The sequence below is a fragment of the Drosophila sulfurigaster genome, chromosome 4 (genome assembly GCF_023558435.1).
Source record: "Drosophila sulfurigaster albostrigata strain 15112-1811.04 chromosome 4, ASM2355843v2, whole genome shotgun sequence".
Taxonomy (NCBI): Eukaryota; Metazoa; Arthropoda; class Insecta; order Diptera; family Drosophilidae; genus Drosophila; species Drosophila sulfurigaster.
In genome coordinates, this window is record NC_084884.1 from 419,023 (window position 1) to 437,997 (window position 18,975).

Below are 18,975 nucleotides of genomic sequence, written 5' to 3' on the forward strand. Positions count from 1 at the left end.
TTACCCAAGTGCCACTCGTGTCTAACTTCTCTACAACATAGTTAGTAATGGGCGACCCACCATCATCTAAAGGAGTCTTCCAAGCTAACGTACACGTATCCGGTGTAATATCATAAGCATTTAATGGTCCTTGCGGTGGGCCAGGACGATCTACCACAGTCACATGGCAAGATGCCGTGTCCGAACCCTTAGTATTGCTTAATGTAATTGTATATGAACCAGTTTCCGATCGTTTGGCGCTTACATTTCTATATATCGAGCTGTAATCATCTGTTTCAAATTTAATGCGTTTATCCTGAACAACGTCAATACCATTAATACTCCAATTCGGTACAGCCCTTGGATTCGAGTGATATGGCACAGTAATGTGGAATTCTTCTCCAGCAATCACAGTGAGATCCCGTATAGATAAATCGGAAGTGATCTTTGGTGCGTGCGGTGGTCGGCGGCAATAAATTAAATCACTGGATGCGCTATAAGGGGATTGTCCAGCAGCATTAACAGCCGCTACACGGAATTCGTACTCTGCATTCTCTATTAAATTGGGCACCTTGCACGTTAAATCCGGGCATAGATTATGCATTGCCTTTGTCCATTTCTCTTCACTTAACAAGCGCTTTTCGATTATGTATCCAGTAATCGGTGAACCACCATCATGCTTGGGCTTAGACCAGGCAATAGTAATGCTATCCTCGCTAGAATCAATGCCTCGGGGAATACCAGGTGCATTTGGTACATCAAATGGATGGCGAGCACGTATTGGTTCTGTTGTAATGGCTGCTTCCGATGTACCATATTTATTCTCAGCAAACACGCGGAATTCATACTCTTTATTAATTCCAAGATTGCGAATTCGTACAAAAGGCACGGTGCAATAGCTGCTCACCTTAGACCAAGTTGAGGAACGAGCCTCTTTCTTTTCTATTATATAATTTTGCACTGGTGAACCACCATCATCTTTCGGAGGATTCCAATAAAGGGTTAATGAGTCCCCAGCAAATTCATCAGCACGCAAATTATGTGGTGGGCCCGGTCTATCCAAAACTTTCACATTTATTGTGGCCGTATCGAACCCTGAAGGATTCTTCAGCTGTAAACGGTATTGACCTGAATCGGAGCGTTTGGAATTCTTGACAACAAATGAAGCCGCATCATCTGTTAAACGTTGATGCACACGATGATCTAGCACATCATCAATTACAGTATCATTTGAGTACCAGAATGCATTTGGTTTCGGGAATGCCACATATGGCACATGAATGCTAAAATCATCGCCGGCCCTACAAATAATATCGCGTACACCACCCAAATCCATGCATGGTTTATTAGGTTGCTCCATGATTGTGATAGGCTGCGATGGTTTTGAGGGTTCCGAGCGACCAACATCATTTTCAGCAATAATTCGGAATGAATATTCTTCGCCTTCTTTCAAATTAGGAACAGTGAAAACATTTGCATTGATTGGTAATTCATTAACGGGACGCCATTCTTTGGAGTTCTTTGGACGCACTTCAACGTGATAGCCCTTGACTTTCGACTTGCCATCATTACGTGGAGGGCGCCATGAAAGTGTAACGCTTTCTGTGATGCGATCGGCTTTTGGTGGTTCTGGAGCATCAGGACGATAGCGTTGTAGCTCCGCTGTCACTGGTTCTGATGGCTTCGATGGTTTTCCTGGGCCAGCATCATTTACGGCTGTCACACGGAACTCGTATCGACAACCATCACGTAGATCGGGCACGGTATAGCTGGTATTTGGTGTAGGATAATTATTGCATTTGAGCCACTCACCGCCTCGCTCTCGCCGCTCAACAATGTAACCTGAAATCGGTTTTCCTCCACAATAATCTGGAGGATGCCATTCCAATGAAGCTGAGTTCGGAGTGTAAGCAACAATTTGGGGTTGTGATGGCTCACCAGGCGGATCAAATGGTGATTTGGCCACAACTGGCTTACCTTCCAAGGCGTCGGAGATACCATGAATATTCTCAGCACGTACGCGGAACACATATTTCTTGCCTTCTATGAGTCCCTTGCAACAATAATTGGTTTTGGGGCAATATCCCGGCACGGGTTTCCAATTGGCAACACCAAACTCACTGAACTCAATAATATAGCCTGTTATATCGCTACCACCATTATCTTTGGGAGGATTCCACTGTAGTGAGATATGATCAGGAGCAGTTTCCGTGTAGTTAAGTGGTCCCACAGGAGGCGATGGTTTGTCCACAACAATAATTTCAATATCAGCTGAATCCTGACCAAATTCATTTTTCGCACTCAATTTATAAATTCCAGCATCTTCTCGAGCAGAATCATCTATTCGGAAAATAGTTCTTTCCGAATTTGTATCGCAAGAGATTTTCTTTGACTCTGACAATTTTACATCACCACGCATCCATTCAATTGTCGGCGTTGGTGCTCCAGAAATGGGTATGTTGATATTTACTGGTTCGCCAGCGCGTACCTTAACACGTCTGCCAACCAAGCCATTCAAATAAAGTTGCGGCTTCTCGCGCATAGGGCGGGCCGTAAGTGTTGCTGATGGTTCAGAAGGTTTGCTATTGCCGGCTGCATTGACTGCCGATATGCGATACTGATATTGATGATTTGGTGTTATGCGATTATCGGTATATTCGGTGGTTGGCACTGGTTCACCATTGATCTTTAACCAACGGCCCGTACTGACCTCACGTCGTTCGATGACGTAACCTAATATCGGCGAGCCACCATTGCTAATCGGTTGCTTCCATTTAATAGCGATATGATCCTTGTCACTGTCAATTAAATCAGGTTTACCCGGTGCTCCTGGTACAGTGTATTGATTTTAGCAATCACAGGCTGCTCGGATGTCAAGGGGTCAGATCGACCCTGCAGATTTTCAGCCATAACTCTAAACTCGTATTTAGTTCCCTCGAGCAAACGAGGAACAATCGCATGATTGTACTTTGCGTTCACATAGTTCACAGCTGGAACCCAGCCTCCACCATGCGTTAAATCGCGTTTCTCAATAACGTATGCCGAAATTTCAGAGCCGCCATTGTCTTTGGGTGGCTTCCATGATACTGTGACGGAATTTGAAGTAATTTCTTCATACACCAACGGACCTTCTGGTGGTCCGGGTCGATCGAGTACAATCAATTCAAAGCTTCCTCATCAATGCCTGAATCATTCCGCAAAAGTAAATGATAGACACCGGAATCTGAACGTTGACAATTTACAGTGTGCACAACAGTATGGTGTCCAATTGCAGTAATTGTCGAACGCTCATTTGATTTTAATTGATTACATTTATGCGTCCAAATAGCTTCAGGAGCAGGCTCGCCAATAAAATCAATATCCACGTGAAAAATAAGTCCAGCTTTAATGCGGACCTCGTTAAGGGGCGTGATGATCTTTGGCGCCAAATAACGAGGCTTGGCCATGATGGGATCTGTTGGCTCTGACGGCTCAGACTGTCCAGCCTGATTAACGGCAATCACTCTAAATTCGTATTCTTGTCCCTCAACAAGTTCGGGAACTGTGGCGTTTGTTTTGTTTCCAGGGACATGTAAAACATTCGCCCAGTAAGGGCTACCCTTTTGCTTCTTTGAACGATGTATTCAGAGAGTGGGGCACCGCCATCAGATTTCGGTGGTGTCCATTGTAGGTCGACATGATCGCGATCCCAATCGGTAACAAGTGGCTTTCCAGGAGCGTCTGGTTCATCAAATTCGTTTTAGCTATAATGCTCTTGGCGAGCTCCAATGGTTCCGATTCTCCAATAGCATTGACTGCTTTCACGCGGAATAAATATTCCTTGTTGTGGATCAGACGTATGACATCATGAACAGGATGAGTGCTCATACCGGCATCGGACCAAGTGCCGCGGGACAGATCCATCTTTTCGATTATGTAATGTAGTATTGGAGACCCGCCATCATCGTCTGGTACATGCCAGGCCAAGTGGCAGCCATCCGAGAAACTTTCGATATATCGAGAGGACCCCTTGGAGGAGATGGGCGATCCAGTACAGTAGCATGAGCCGATGCATCAAACGAACCATGTTCATTTTTCAATATCAAAGTATATCGTCCCTCATCGCTGCGACGTGCCGATGATATCTCAAAAGTCAGTTCATTTTGGAAGAGATTCGATTCACCGAGCACTTCCTTGCCATTAAAAAGCCATTTAATGCTCGGCCTAGGTGATGCTTCAATGGGAAGAGTCCAACCCAAGCGTTTTCCAGCGTGCACGGTAATGTCATTTAATAGAGATGCATCGAAATATGGCGCGAGGAAGCGTGGCTTACAAATCACAGTGCCAGACGGATCTGAGGGATCGCTTGAACCGCCACGATTTACTGCAATGACACGGAATTCATACTCACCTCCCTCAGTCAAGTCAGGGATGTGAGCTTTGAGTTCATTACCTAACACAACCAAAGCATTTTCCCATTGTCCAAACTTTGGACGCTTTTCAATAATATAAGAAGTGATTGGCGCGCCTCCATCACGTTTTGGCGTTGCCCACTCTAAATCAACAAAGGTCTTGCCCCAATCCACAGCCTGAGGCTGTCCTGGTTTATCAGGACGCGTGAATGGGTCTTTGGCTGTAATGGCTTGTGATGTTGTCAGTGGATGTGATTGGCCCAATTTGTTGACAGCCCGTACTCTAAAATTGTAATCATGATTTTCGATAAGATTCTCGGCACGTAACTCGTTGCCAGAACATTCACCGACTGGAACCCAACGCATCGCATCATTATCCATTTTTTCTACAATATAATGAGTGATCTCTGAGCCACCATCATCTTTGGGTGGTCGCCATCGTAATACGATAGAGTTCTTCGTAGCGTCGTCGCCACGTAGAGGTCCTTCTGGTACGCTGGGAACATCCAGAACCGTCACTTTAACCGAATGCTTATCCACACCGTTATGGTTGCGCGCCAGTAGCGTGTATGTTCCCGTATCAATCCGTTTGGCGTCAAGAATGCGTAATTTTGTACGATCATCAAAATTGAAATTTTACGCGATCCGTATTAATGACAATATTATCGTCATGCGACCAGTCCTTGCTTGGTATTGGCTCTCCACTGACCGGTACATCGAATTCAACAACATTGCCAGCTCGTACCTTAATATCTGCCATAAAACTCCTATCGATTTTCGGGGCAAATTTTTCGCGCGTGCCAAATGAGGCGCTGTTGGATCACTTGGCGTACTTGCCCCAGCTTTGTTTACAGCTCGCACACGGAATTCATATTTAACGCCCTCAATTAATTCAGGTACATGACCGCTGGTAACATCGCCTTCAATCTCTCCGCATGTTTCCCAATCCGGTGCATATTTATCACGCTTCTCAATAATATAACCACTAATTGGGGAGCCGCCATCGCTGTTTGGCCTCTCCACTCCAAATCAACAAAGTTTTTATCAAAATCTTTAATTAAAGGAGTGCCTGGTTTAGTTGGTTCATCGTAAGGATTCTTAGCTTCAGTTGAATGGGGTGTGGTAAGTGGATCTGATGTGCCCTGACGGTTCTTAGCACGTACTCTAAACTTATATTTGTGTCCTGGTATCAAGTCTTTAATGTCCAGATTTGTCTTAGGTCCATCTGTTTCTCCTGCCGGCACCCAACGTCCAGTTGCTTCATCGAATTTCTCAACAATGTAACTGTCAATGGGCTGACCTCCGTCATCATCGGGTGGACTCCATTTCAAAGTACAACCATTGGCATGTACATTTTCCACCTTGAGCGGTCCATTGGGTGGCGATGGCTTATCAATAATGATGACCTTAACGTCAGCACTATCCTCACCGTTAATATTCTCAGCATGAACTGTGTATAAACCGGAGTCAGAGCGTGTTGCATTTGTTATCTTAAGTTTAGTATTGTACTCCAAATGAGTGACCTTTGCGTTGTCTTTCGTATAGACTTCTTTCTTTTTAGTAGCCATTTAGTTTTGGGACTGGCTCGCCCGAGACCTTGCAATCAAAACCAAACGCTTGACCTGCTTTAATGCGAACCTCAATTAAACTACTGCGGTCAATGACGGGTGGCTTGTTGCGTGATTTGGCGATAATTGGGCCTGTGGTATTCGACGGTTCCCCAGGGCCGGCAGCATTAATAGCGCTGACCCGGAACTCATAGGCTTGACCCTCGATTAAATCGGGTACAGTGGCTTTACATTGATCAGCTGGAACTTCCAATGCTTTCTCCCACTTGCCATACTTGTCTTTTTTCTACAAGGTAGCCAATTATAGGAGAACCACCATCATTTAACGGCGGAGTCCAGGCTAAATCAATGTGATCCTTATCCCAATCGACAGCACGAAGATTCTCAGGCTTGTCGGGCTCATCAAATGGATTTTTAGCAATAATGGGTTCGTCACCAACTAAGGGAGCGGATTCACCCTCGGCATTTACAGCAGATACTCTGAACTTATACTCACTTCCAGGTGTTAGACCATTAACATCGGCTTGTGGCTCTGAAGAACGAGCACAAGGCATCCAATTTCCAGTTTCCGGATCTAACTTATCGATTTGAAAATATTCTATGGGGGTACCACCATCATCATTGGGGCGCTTCCACTTCAAGTGACACCCTTCCTTGTGAATATCCGATATCTGAAGCGGTCCATTGGGTGGAGTTGGTTTATCCGTTATGTTCACGTTAATTAACACACTGTCTTTACCCGAGCTATTTGTAGCCGTAACTAAATACTCGCCAGAGTCGGCGCGATGTGTCGGACGTATCACTAATTTTGTAAAATAGTCGGGAGTTTCAATTGTAACGTTTTTACCAGATTGCAGTGGATAATCCGAAAATTTCCAATTTACTTTCGGGGCTGGCTCGCCAATAATATTTGCATCAAATTTGAGAGCAGTTCCCGCTGATATAGTTATATCTCGCAGATTTCTGCGGTCGATTTTTGGAGCCAAATACCGTGGTTTAGCTACAAATGTTTTGCTTGCTTCCGATGGCTCGGATTGCCCGCCCTTGTTAAGTGCAATTACGCGGAATTGATACTCATTGCCTTCAATTAATCCATTGATGGTTGCAACTGGAGTTGCAATGTCTGTCTCGAGTGCTTTTTCCCATAGTGGACTATATTTATCCTTGACTTCAATAATGTACCCGGTTATTGGTGAGCCGCCATCAGTAGCTGGTTCTGTCCACGCCAATTCCACCTTATTTGCAGTCCAATCTGTAGGTTCTGGTGCTCCTGGTTTCGAAGGTGTAGCTAAACAGATGACAGTAAATATGATTTTATAGTCTCTTGCATAAAAAATTGGATGTTATTGTCAGAAAGCATAGAATAGGAATAGATCTTTTTCAATTTTCAAATAATCTTTTTCAATTGAATGATAGCAAAAATATGTTTTAACAACTAAAACTTGGGAACTTATGGTTTTATATTTCTCAAATTATTTTTTTTATTACAATAAAATTTCATTGTCCTAAAATTTAGCATATTAGTTTAACTTTAAATGAAAATACAATACTCACTGAATGGATCTTTAGCGATGATTGAGCCTAAAGTCTCCAATGGCTCAGATTCGCCTTCTTTGTTAACGGCTTTCACACGGAACTTGTACTCTTGACCAGGTATCAATCCATCCACAGTAATTTCAGGTATATCAGTCTTACCCACAGGTAACCAAATGCCAGTATCAGGATCGTATTTTTCGACCAAATAACTATCGATTGGTTCGCCGCCGTCATCCTTTGGTTTTTCCACTTCAGTTTGCAGCCGTCCTTGTGAACGTCAGATACTTCCAAGGGACCTTCAGGTTTACTTGGCTTTGCTGAAATGAACAGTCGATCGTTAGTATTGATTCACATGACAAAGCCCGCATACTCGAGTAGCATTCGCGTATTAAATACTTACTTATTATATTTATTTGAAATTCGACTTGGTCTTGCCCATAAAGGTTATGAGCAACAATTTTATAAAGCCCTGTGTCTTTGCGTTCTGGGTTATTGTTTATATATTTCGTATTGTAAGGCACGTTTTCGATGTGGCATACAGATGTGGGACTTATTGTTTTGCCATTTTGAGTCCAACTTATTTCGGGAGCTGGTTCGCCGCTAACGTTAATATCCAAGAATATTGGCTCACCACCTTTCACATTATACGTGCGAATATTGCGGCGATCAATTTTGGGTGCAACTGGGTAAAATTAAAATAAAATTAAATTAATACACACAAGACATTCCATTCAATATGATTATAGGTAATAATAACTTTTAAAACTAAAGGGGTGACTCAAAATTCTACTCTTGGGTACTTAGCTAACGAACAGAATAATTTTAAATTCATAATTCCTTTCTATTCATTTGCTTAAGTTTGTTGATGTACAGTTGTTCACATTTTCTTTAGATCTTGTTTCTGTTGATTTTGTTAGTTTGATTCTTGTACAGGTGAAATTTGTAAGTTTTTATGGTAATGTTTACTTACGTTTTCTGGGTTTTGTGACGATCGATCGACTAGCATCGGATGGTTCTCCCAGGCCAGCCGCATTAACAGCTTTAACTCGAAACTCGTATTCACAGTTTTCGTCCAGGTTTGGCACCGACGCCTTACACTCTTCACCAAATTGCGGTGCAGGTATTTCAGCTCCTTTCAACCATTTATTATCTCCGCCTTTCTCACGTTTTTCAATAACATAAGAAGTTATGGGAGAGCCACCATCATTTAATGGCGGTCGCCATACCAAGTCGACGCGATCCTTATCCCAATCAACAGGTTCTGGAGTGCCGGGTTTGCCTGGTTCATCAAATGGATTCTTGGCAATAATTGAATGATCACCGTTAAGTGGCTCCGATTCACCTTCCGTATTGACTGCCAGCACTCGAAATTTATACTCGTGACCGGGCTCTAAATTATTTAATTCAGCAAATGGCTCTTTAAAGCGACCCGATGGTAGCCAGCGACCAGACTCAGATCCATTTTCTCAACCACGTAGTTCAATGGGCAATCCACCATCGTCCAGAGGTGGATTCCACTTTAGCTTACATCCTTCCGTGTGCACATCTGAGACACGCAATGGACCTTCTGGTGAAGCTGGTTTATCTAAAACAGTTACCTCGAAGGAGGCCTCATCATGGCCCGATTCATTTTCAGCTTTGATTGTGTATTTGCCGGTATGTATTCTCTTGGCATACGGAAGTGATAATTTTGTGCGATGCGCTTCCATATCAATGTTATACGCATCATCTTCGATTCGAGCTTTATTATGGAACCATATCTTGGATGGGACTGGCTCTCCTGAAATTTTAATGTCATATCGTATATGCTGACCAGCCTTGATAGTAATATCCTTAATGTTGGTTCTGTCAATTTTCGGTGGTGCAAATCGGTCTTTGGCTATCATTTGATCCGAAGGCTCAGATGGCTTACTCTGGCCCGCCTTGTTGATAGCCTTGACTCTGAACTGATATTTGGTGCCTTCTATCAAATCGTTAACACGGGCCTTGCAAGCAGGAGTATTTGTTTCTAATACCTTTTGCCATTTGCCGGTATTATTATCCTTCTTCTCAACAATATAGCCGGTAATAGGAGTACCACCATCATCTTCTGGCTCCCGCCATTTGAGATCGGCATGATTAGCCGACCAATCAGTAAGTTGTGGTTTACCAGGTGTATTGGCTGCATCGTATGGATTTTTCGCTGTAATTGGCGTATCAGTGGTCAAAGGTTCGGATTCTCCTTCGCTATTGACAGCCTTTACGCGGAAGAAGTATTCTTTGCCTTCCGTTAAACCGGTAATACTGGCTTCGGGCGTTTTGTTGTCGCAACTGGCACCCAACGACCAGTTTCGGTATCCATACGTTCAACTACATAATGTTCAATGGGTTCTCCACCATCGTCATCTGGCTTTTCCCATTTTAGGTGTACACTTTCAGCCGACACGTCGGATACAGCTAAAGGTCCCTTTGGTTTGCTTGGCTTGCATAATACTTCGAGCTCAATCTCTACCATATCCATTCCAGAATCATTTTTAGCTGAAACCACATACAATCCTTTATCGGCGCGTCGTACTTTAGGCATTATAAACGTCGTCTTATACTCTTCATTTTCAATTTTAATTTTTCATTGCTTGCAATTTCCGCTCCATTATATGTCCAGGTGATTTTCGCTGGAGGCTCGGCTTTAACTGTAGCCTCCATATGTAACATTTGGCCACTGCGCATGATCTTCTTTTGTAGATTCTTGCGATCAATGTGTGGTTTTAAGAATCGTGGTTTTGCCACCACGGACTTGGAGACATCGCTGGGATCGCTTGGACCAGCTTTGTTTACAGCAACAACGCGGAACTCGTACTCATGGCCTTCCTCAACTCCAGTAACAGTCCCCTTGGTTTTATCACCCGGAACAGTGGCCGCATCCACCCAAGCTCTACCAGACTTATCACGCATTTGTATGATATATTTTTGTATTGGCGCTCCCCCATCATTTTTAGGCGGCGTCCATGCCAAATCAACAAAATCCTTGTCCCAATTCGTAGGCTCTGGGCGTCCCGGTTTGTCGGGTTCATCATATGGATTCTTTGCAATAATCGACTGTTCCATTTCCAAGCTTTCAGATTCACCTTCCTTATTAACAGCCCGCACACGGAATTTGTAAGGCTTACCTTCTTGAAGTCCAGTTACCTTAGTTTCGGGCTCTGAGCTTTTGCCACATGGCAACCATTGTCCCGTATGTGGATCAAGTTTTTCAATTTCATAATAGTCTATCGGAGAGCCACCATCATCATCAGGCTTTTTCCATTTCAACTTACAGCCGTGCTTCGTTATATCGTTTACTTCGAGTGGGCCCTTTGGTTTTCCTGGTTTGCCCAACACCGTCACTTCTAATTCTGCAATATCTTCGCCCACTTCATTTGTGGCCTTTATGGTGTATTTGCCACTCTGTGGGCGTTTGGCTCGCATTATGAAGAATTTGGTATTATAATCTACGTTATCAATCTTAATACCCTCTTCCTCGGTGACAACGGGCAAACTATTAAATAGCCACTCAACCGTTGGAGCTGGCTCACCTTTCACATTAACATCCAAGCTAATTGACAATCCTGCTTTGACAGTTATAGGTTTCAAATTCGTTCTGTCAATATGGGGTTTCACTGCAAAAAATATAATTTTTAATTTGTTTTATTTTGAATAAGTGAATGTTTTTAAGTTTATTAACTTACAGAATCTAGGCTTTGCAGTATGCCAATTGGTTTGCTCAGATGGTTCTGACGGACCAGCTTTGTTGATAGCACGAACCCGAAACTTATATTGTTGACCTTCCTCCAACTTCTTGACAACACCTTTGCAAATGGGACCATCGGTTTCGGCGGCTTTTACAAATTCTCCGGAATCCTTGTCCATTACTTCAATAATGTAGTTTGTAATTGGTGATCCCCATCTCGCATAGGTGGTTCCCATTTCAATTTAACGTGATGCTCATCCCAATCTTCCAGCTCTGGTAAGCCAGGCGGTGAAGCTATATCAAATGGATTCTTCGCTGTAATTGCTGATTCCGTTTCTAGTGGTTCCGATTCGCCTTCCTCATTGACAGCCTTAACACGGAATTGATAGCGATGATTGGGCTCGAGACCCTTCACATCAATCTCAGTTTTCACAGGATCAACAGATCCAATAGGTACCCATTTACCAGTCGCAGTATCCATTTTTTCGACAACATATCCAGTAAGAGGTACACCACCATTATCTTTTGGTTTCTTCCATTTCAGTTTGCAGCCTTCTTTATGAATATCGCTTACATCCAATGGACCTTCGGGCTTCGAAGGTTTATCTAATATAATAACTTCCACTTCCGCCTCATCAACACCATTAATATTTTCAGCACGAAGTTTATAGACGCCACTATCTTTGCGTGTCGTATCTAACAATGTCAGTTTAGTATTATAATCTTCATTATCTAATCGTGCTTGACCACTAGGCGTAATTTCTTTTTCTTTAAAGGCCCAAGTTAACGTTGGTGCGGGCTCTCCTTTGACATCTACATCAAATTTAATGGGTTGACCCGCTCGAACTTTAATGGGTTTCATTTTCTCTCGGTTTATGGATGGTTTGACTACAAAAATTTACAAACGTATTAATGAGTATCAATTGGAGTTAGGCACATTAAAAACATTACACGACCATGGCTTGGCTTAACACTATAAATTATTATGTGTATAAGATGGGAATAAATCATTACGAGTTAATGATCTTCAAAGGCATTGTTATTTTTAAATTTACCCAACAGTAAAAGCTTATCAAAAAAAAGTAAAAACTTATTAATTATGGAAAGCAATTTTGTTGATATTGCAGCTGAAAAATTAGTATAAAACTTGTTATTTATCAGAAGAACAAATTCTAATTAAAAATTTCGCAGAAGTATGATTTAAATTTCTTACGGTTTCTTGGCTTGGCTAAATGAGGTGCAGTAGCATCACTTGGTTCGCTAGGGCCTGCCTTATTAATAGCTCGAACACGGAATTGATACTCGTTTCCTTCGATAAGACCCTCGACTGTTGCCTCTGGTGCAGGTGTCTATATATCAAAGAGGTTATTTAATTTTTTATCGTTATACAGTGTTTTATATTTTTATGACCAGTGAATACCATACTATCTTAAGAAATACTATATTCGATCGTCTTCTTCAATTAACTTACTTATTTGCGATATTAATTTCAAATTGGAAATATAAATTGACCCAATTGTTATAATAGTAAAACAGAAATTATATTTTTTCAATTCAAGTTAATGACTTCAATTCTAACAAAAAACTTGCGTAGGCAGAGATTACATCTGTATGAGAAAATACTTACGTTCGTGGTAAGAACTTCGTCCCATATCGGTGCGAATTTATCTTTTTCTCAATAATGTAACCTGTGATGGGGGCACCACCATTGTCTTTTGGTACCTCCCATTTTAGTTTGACCATATGTTCATTGTAATCGTCGATTATAGGTGTACCTGGCTTACTGGCCGATTCATATGGATTTTTAGCAATTATGCTGCCGTCGGTCTCGAGAGGTTCGGATTCGCCCTCCTCATTAATGGCTTTGACCCGAAACTGATACTCATGGCCTTCCTGAAGACCTTTGACATCAAATTCGGTATCATTACCAGAGGTACGTCCGACGGGTACCCACCGACCTTGTTTTTATCGAATTTCTCGACTTGATAGGCCGTTATGGGCTTACCACCATCATCTTCTGGTTTCTTCCATTTTAACTTGCAGCTGTCCTTGGTAATATCGTTGACCGTTAACGGTCCCTTGGCTTACCAGGAGGACCCAAAACGTTCACTTCAACAGTTGCCTCATCAAAACCATGTTCATTCTCAGCGCGAATCTTATAGACACCAGTGTGCTCTCGTACCGCATCTATTATCGATATTTTAGTATTATGAGGTATGTTTTAATTTCAGCATTGCTTGGCAAGTTTTCTTGTTTGAGCTCATTGTCGTTTTGATACCATGTAATTGTTGGAACTGGTTCACCACGTACATTGACGTCGTATTTTATGGGTTTGCCAGCACGTATTAGCAAAGGCTTTAAGTTGGTGCGATCAATTCGAGGTTTCACTGTAGATAGTAAAGAATATTAACAGCATTAATCTATATTTGCAACACCACTTATAAGGTTTTCTAATTTCTAGTTTCATTTAATAAGTTCAGAATGTATCTAATTTGAATAGTTAAATATTAAAAGAAACAGCGAATATAAATGCGTCATGTGTGCTGGTTAGTAAAGTATTTTCTTAAAAAATATTATCAGTGTACGATTTTTATACCCGCTACCCATAGGAAAGAATGGTGTTACAACTTTGTGCCTGGAAGCGGTTGAATGTGGTATATTTTTAGAATTTAGAAAATGAGTAGCGGAAATCTCACAATTAGGTATACTCGACTGTAGGTTTTTACTTATTTTATAGAATATGAACAACATTTACGCAAAGAGTTTGCTTACTCACATTTTTTATATTTGATTATCTGTGGCAGACTTGCGTCTGACGGTGGAGATGGGCCAGCTTTGTTGACGGCAATTACTCGAAACTCGTATTCACCATATTCCTGAAGACCGGCAATTGTTCCTTCCAATTGATCACCTGGAACTTCCAAAGCTTTTCCCATTCTGGTTTATTTTTATCTTTCTTTTCAATGATGTACTTTTGAATTGGAGCACCACCATCATTATTTGGTGGGGTCCACTTCAGTTTAACACTTTGATTGTCATAATCGACAACCTCTGGAGTACCAGGTTTATTTGGCTCATCGAAGGGATCTTTGGCGACAACGCCTACAAGTGTTGTTAATGGTTCTGATTCGCCCTCCTCATTGACTGCCGACACACGGAATTTATACTCTGATCCAGGATTTAACCCAGTCACGTCAAAACTGGGGGTTCTTTTCACCAGCTGATCTACCAACTCGTATCCATTTACCAGTTGCAGTATCCATTTTTCAATCACATATTCCTTAATCGGTACTCCGCCATCGTCATCCGGCTTTTCCAATGCAGCTTACATCCAGTTGCGGTAACATCGTCGACAACGAGTGGTCCCTTTGGTGAGCTGGGTTTACCTAAAACAATTAACTCAACCGTTTCGCGATCAACCCCATTTCGATTTTCAGCTTTCAATGTATAGAGTCCACTATCGTTGCGCTTTACATTTGTTATCACAAATTCCGTGTGGTAGTCAACCTTTTCGATAGTAATTCGATCACCGCTCGTTAATGGAACATCATCTCGCCAACTCCATGCCAATTCCGGTACGGGCTCACCGCTAACGTCCACCGACCATTTATGAGTTCGACCACTCTTGAGAGTAACCCGCTTAAAGGTCGTTCGGTCAATTTGTGGCTTAACTATTAAGTTTTGATAAATAAGGTAGTGATAAAAATTTAAATTTAAACCAAATCCGATATGAATAATATTGCAATTGCATACGTACTTTGAAAAAGCGTTTCACAAGCTTAAAGCATGTTAATTTTTCCAAACCACATTTTATTTGTTAGGGTAACGATATTTATATAAGCAAATTACAAATATTTTATTTATTGGGACCAGTTACGATAAGCTTAAAGCTTATTTAAAATAAAAATAATATATATTGCATTTGTATATTTGCAGTATGCTTAATTAATTTAAATTTATTATTTATTTAAAAAAAATGTATGAAAAGGAAAAAAGGCTAAAATAGTAATCGAAATCGGAATCATATAAAAGAATTTTGAAGTACTCGGAGCCTCCAATATCATCAAAGGCATTTTCAAATAAATAAAAGTGTAGTTAATCGAGCAATGAAGAAATAAAACTATAATTAACCATAATTAGATTTACATTTTTCTATTTATATTGTGTATATGAATTATTTGATTTTCTGATAACTTATTTACAAAGATTTCATATAGCTTTAATGTCTCTATAATAGTTTTATTAAATAAATTTAATTGCATTTTGTAAATAAAGTAATTACGCTGTTTACTGCAAAATAAATTGCTAAGTAAATACGTTCCATAGTAAATATATAATAAATAAACATATATATATGAAGAACATAAATATAATCATACACATTTTCATAATTGTGGAAAGGTGTGTTAAGCCAAAGCCAAACCAAAAAAGCAATAATATACTTTTAGGATGATCTTGGTTTTGAATACCTATTGAGTTACTTACGATTTTTATGCTTGCACAAATGATTATCGGTAGGCTGTGATGGCTCTGAGGGTCCAGCCTTGTTGACAGCACGTACTCGGAATTGATAGATCATTTTTTCCTTAAGTCCTTCAACTTTGCATTCAGGCGTTGGATCCTCCGTTTTGGTTACTTCCGTCCACGTTGGCGAAAATTTATCCTTAATTTCAACAATATAATGTGTAATTGGTCGTCCACCATCCGATGGAGGTCTTTTCCATTTAAGAAGCACACTTTTATTATCATAATCATCAATGACTGGTTGATTTGGTGGACTTGGAGGATCGTATGGATTCTTGGCAACAATCGCATCAGTTGTTTCAAGCGGTTCGGACTCGCCTTCTTTGTTAATTGCCTTGACGCGGAATTTGTATTTTTATTTGGTGTGAGTCCTTGAAATCAAATGACGTCTCTTCTGGGCCAACTTCTCCCGCTGGTATCCAGCGTCCAGTTTCATCATCCATACGCTCCAACGCATAGCCGGTGATTTCACAACCACCATCATCGGCAGGGCGCTTCCATTTCATCTTAATATGATGAGCACGAACTTCTTCTGGCTCAAAGGGACCACCGGGTGCCAATGGACGATCAAGGACCACAACTTGTGCTTCCGATTCAATTGTACCTGAACTATTCGTCAAAACTAATTTGTATTTGCCGGTATCCTTGCGCACCGCCTTCTTAATAGTAATGGACGAGTTACGCTCGAGTTGCTCCAGACAAGTGCGCTGATTGTCAAACTTTAATACTTGTGTATCCTTCAACCAACTAGGCGTTGGTTCCGGTTCACCGTCATACTTTATATCAAAGCGCACAGTTTGCCCTTTCTTAATAGTAATATTTTTAAGGCCATCGCCAATGAGGAATGGCTTAACAAAACGGCATTTGGCAATAATGGCTTTCGTCTTGTCGCTAGGCTCGCCAGGACCAGCTCGATTAATAGCACGGACTCGAAATTCGTACTGTTGGCCCTCTTTGAGATCATTAACGGTTGCTGTTCTAGCATCTCCGGGTACTTCTTTGCCGGCCACCCAATCACTGGAGAATTTTTCCTTATATTCAACAACGTATGCTGTGATGGGATCACCACCATCGCTGTCGGGTGCCTCCCATTTCAAATCAGCATGATCTTTATCCCAATCGACCAGATCAACCTCTTTTGGTTTACCAGGCTCATCCCATGGATCTTTCGCGAGTATTGAGTTTTTGAAGGTAGCCGGGTCAGATGGGCCAATTTTGTTGACAGCACGCAAACGGAATCTGTACTGCTTCTTTGGTACCAAGTCGTCAATTTTCTTAAGACATGGCTCGCTTGGTAGAACCTCAGCGACAGGATCCCAGCCTTGTTTTTGCTCAAGTCTTGGCGTTCGATCACGTATTTTGTTATAGGACTTCCGCCATCGTCCGCTGGTGGTTTGAATTGCACGACACACGAAGTTTGATACACATCAGTAATATCTATATCTCTCGGAGGTTCTGGGACATCTTGGCATATAATGTTAACATTTTTCGTATCTTCACCCTGCCCATTGACAATTTTTATTTGATATGGTCCTGACAAATCTCGCGAGGGTTTTTTAATTTTAAAGGTAACCTTGTCATCGGTGACCGCAACTTCGACATCTTTGACGGGCAAGGGTTTGCCATCTTTAATTAATTTAGCTTCAATCGGAGTTTGTCTTGTACCGCAGACTTCATGAAAGAGACAAAATAAGGAATATATTCTTGCAATAATAATATAAGGCATCTAAATAAGATTAATGTGTTTTAACACGATAAATGAATGAATTTCCAATTAAAAAAATAAAAATAAAAATAAAAAAAAAAAGGGGCCTATTTGTACTGGAAGTCGATTAACTCAGAAATTACAATGTAAAAGTTTAAAAATGTCCCATAAATAAATAATAATTAAAATACCTTTGTAGGGCACTTCAATAATTACAGCTGCACTTATAGGACCAGCGAACTCATCTGGACAATCTATGTTGGGTCTACTCTCTCCTTTGCGTACAGAAAGTTGGCAGGTCGAGTTCAATTGTCCCGACTCACAGGTTATCTCACCAACATCGGTTAATTCAAGACTGTTGAAAACCAATTGATGTTTACCACCGCCTAAATTTTTAATTTCAATACGTTCGTTTGGCACTATTGGTTCTCCATTAAACTTCCAATCACATGGAGCTGTTTGATCCTGTAGCTCTACATCTAATACCAACTTCTCACGCTCCACAGCATCAGTGTCTTTAAGTTTCTTGTTGAATCGATTTTGATCTTAAATAGTTCAAAAGAAATATATATATTAATATATTTTCAGGCAACGCAACTAAAAAATAAATGAAAATATATTATTTTCTTACAGTTTATGATAATTTCAGCGTCGGTCTTATCAGCATTTGTTGTACACCTAAACTGACCCGCATCAGTAACTTTGCAATCTTTAATCACAAGCTTTCGCTTACGACCGTCTTTAATAATTTGCATACGTTTATCGGGCTTTATTTCCTCATCATTGCGGAACCATTGGACATCACCTTGGGCATCGTCAATTTCACAAGCCAGGGTAACAGTATCCTTCTCTATACATTGCTGTGATTTGAGTACTTTGACAAACTTGTAGGGATACTCCACAACATTAAGGGCACATTCGGTTTTATCTGGCTGTTTATCTAATTGACATCGATATTTGCCCGTGTCCTCCAATAGAGATTCTTTGATAATGAGCTTTAGATTACCATTAATATCTTTGGAGATCAAATAACGTGGATCATCCGATTCAATTTTTTGTTATCCTTGAACCAATGCACATTGGCCATGCTACTGCTAACAGCACATTCCAATGTCGTCTCATGTCGCGTAAATCCTTCAAGTTTCTTTTTAAGTGGTTTTGTAAATGTGTATGTGGGATCGGCTTCCTCAACATTAAGAAATGCGGTGCTGGACACGCCGCCAATTTCAATTGTGTATTTGCCAGTATCCTCCACCTTAGGCGTTGTTATTATCAACTGGTACGTATCATTCTCTTGCTTGAATTTGTATTTGCTGCCTGTGAACACCTCCTATAATATGGAGCCCCATTTAATAATAGAAAATTTTTTAGACTAGGTATGCAACATATATTTTATAAATGATTAAAATATATCTGATCTTAAACGTGAGAACGTTTAGGTAATCAATGGAAAAGAAAATGTTTCTTTTCTCATATTAAATTAATAGTCTTTAATATAAGCCGTTGTTTTGTAATAATCGGAATTTTTAAAGATAATTTGAGTTCAATATTCAAAATTAATAATTT

At 40.9% G+C, this 18,975-nt stretch overlaps 1 protein-coding gene across 1 annotated transcript in view; it reads right to left on the minus strand.

Moving 5' to 3' along the window:
* The window catches only part of LOC133846953 (twitchin), a 64,141-nt gene that overhangs the window by 12,772 nt on the left and 32,394 nt on the right, over nt 1-18,975 (minus strand). Inside the window, 36 exon segments of the mRNA XM_062281665.1 lie at nt 1-2,826; nt 2,829-3,155; nt 3,158-3,592; nt 3,595-3,720; nt 3,723-3,959; nt 3,962-5,001; nt 5,003-5,156; nt 5,159-5,389; nt 5,392-5,936; nt 5,938-6,219; nt 6,221-7,226; nt 7,493-7,720; nt 7,723-7,791; nt 7,875-8,156; nt 8,445-9,776; nt 9,779-10,078; nt 10,081-11,109; nt 11,179-11,394; nt 11,397-12,068; nt 12,394-12,529; nt 12,808-12,854; nt 12,857-13,147; nt 13,150-13,260; nt 13,263-13,403; nt 13,406-13,567; nt 13,957-14,106; nt 14,109-14,386; nt 14,388-14,448; nt 14,451-14,495; nt 14,498-14,851; nt 15,666-16,075; nt 16,077-17,034; nt 17,037-17,375; nt 17,601-17,954; nt 18,041-18,466; nt 18,469-18,736. Coding sequence (XP_062137649.1) covers nt 1-2,826; nt 2,829-3,155; nt 3,158-3,592; nt 3,595-3,720; nt 3,723-3,959; nt 3,962-5,001; nt 5,003-5,156; nt 5,159-5,389; nt 5,392-5,936; nt 5,938-6,219; nt 6,221-7,226; nt 7,493-7,720; nt 7,723-7,791; nt 7,875-8,156; nt 8,445-9,776; nt 9,779-10,078; nt 10,081-11,109; nt 11,179-11,394; nt 11,397-12,068; nt 12,394-12,529; nt 12,808-12,854; nt 12,857-13,147; nt 13,150-13,260; nt 13,263-13,403; nt 13,406-13,567; nt 13,957-14,106; nt 14,109-14,386; nt 14,388-14,448; nt 14,451-14,495; nt 14,498-14,851; nt 15,666-16,075; nt 16,077-17,034; nt 17,037-17,375; nt 17,601-17,954; nt 18,041-18,466; nt 18,469-18,736 — 15,868 coding nt within the window.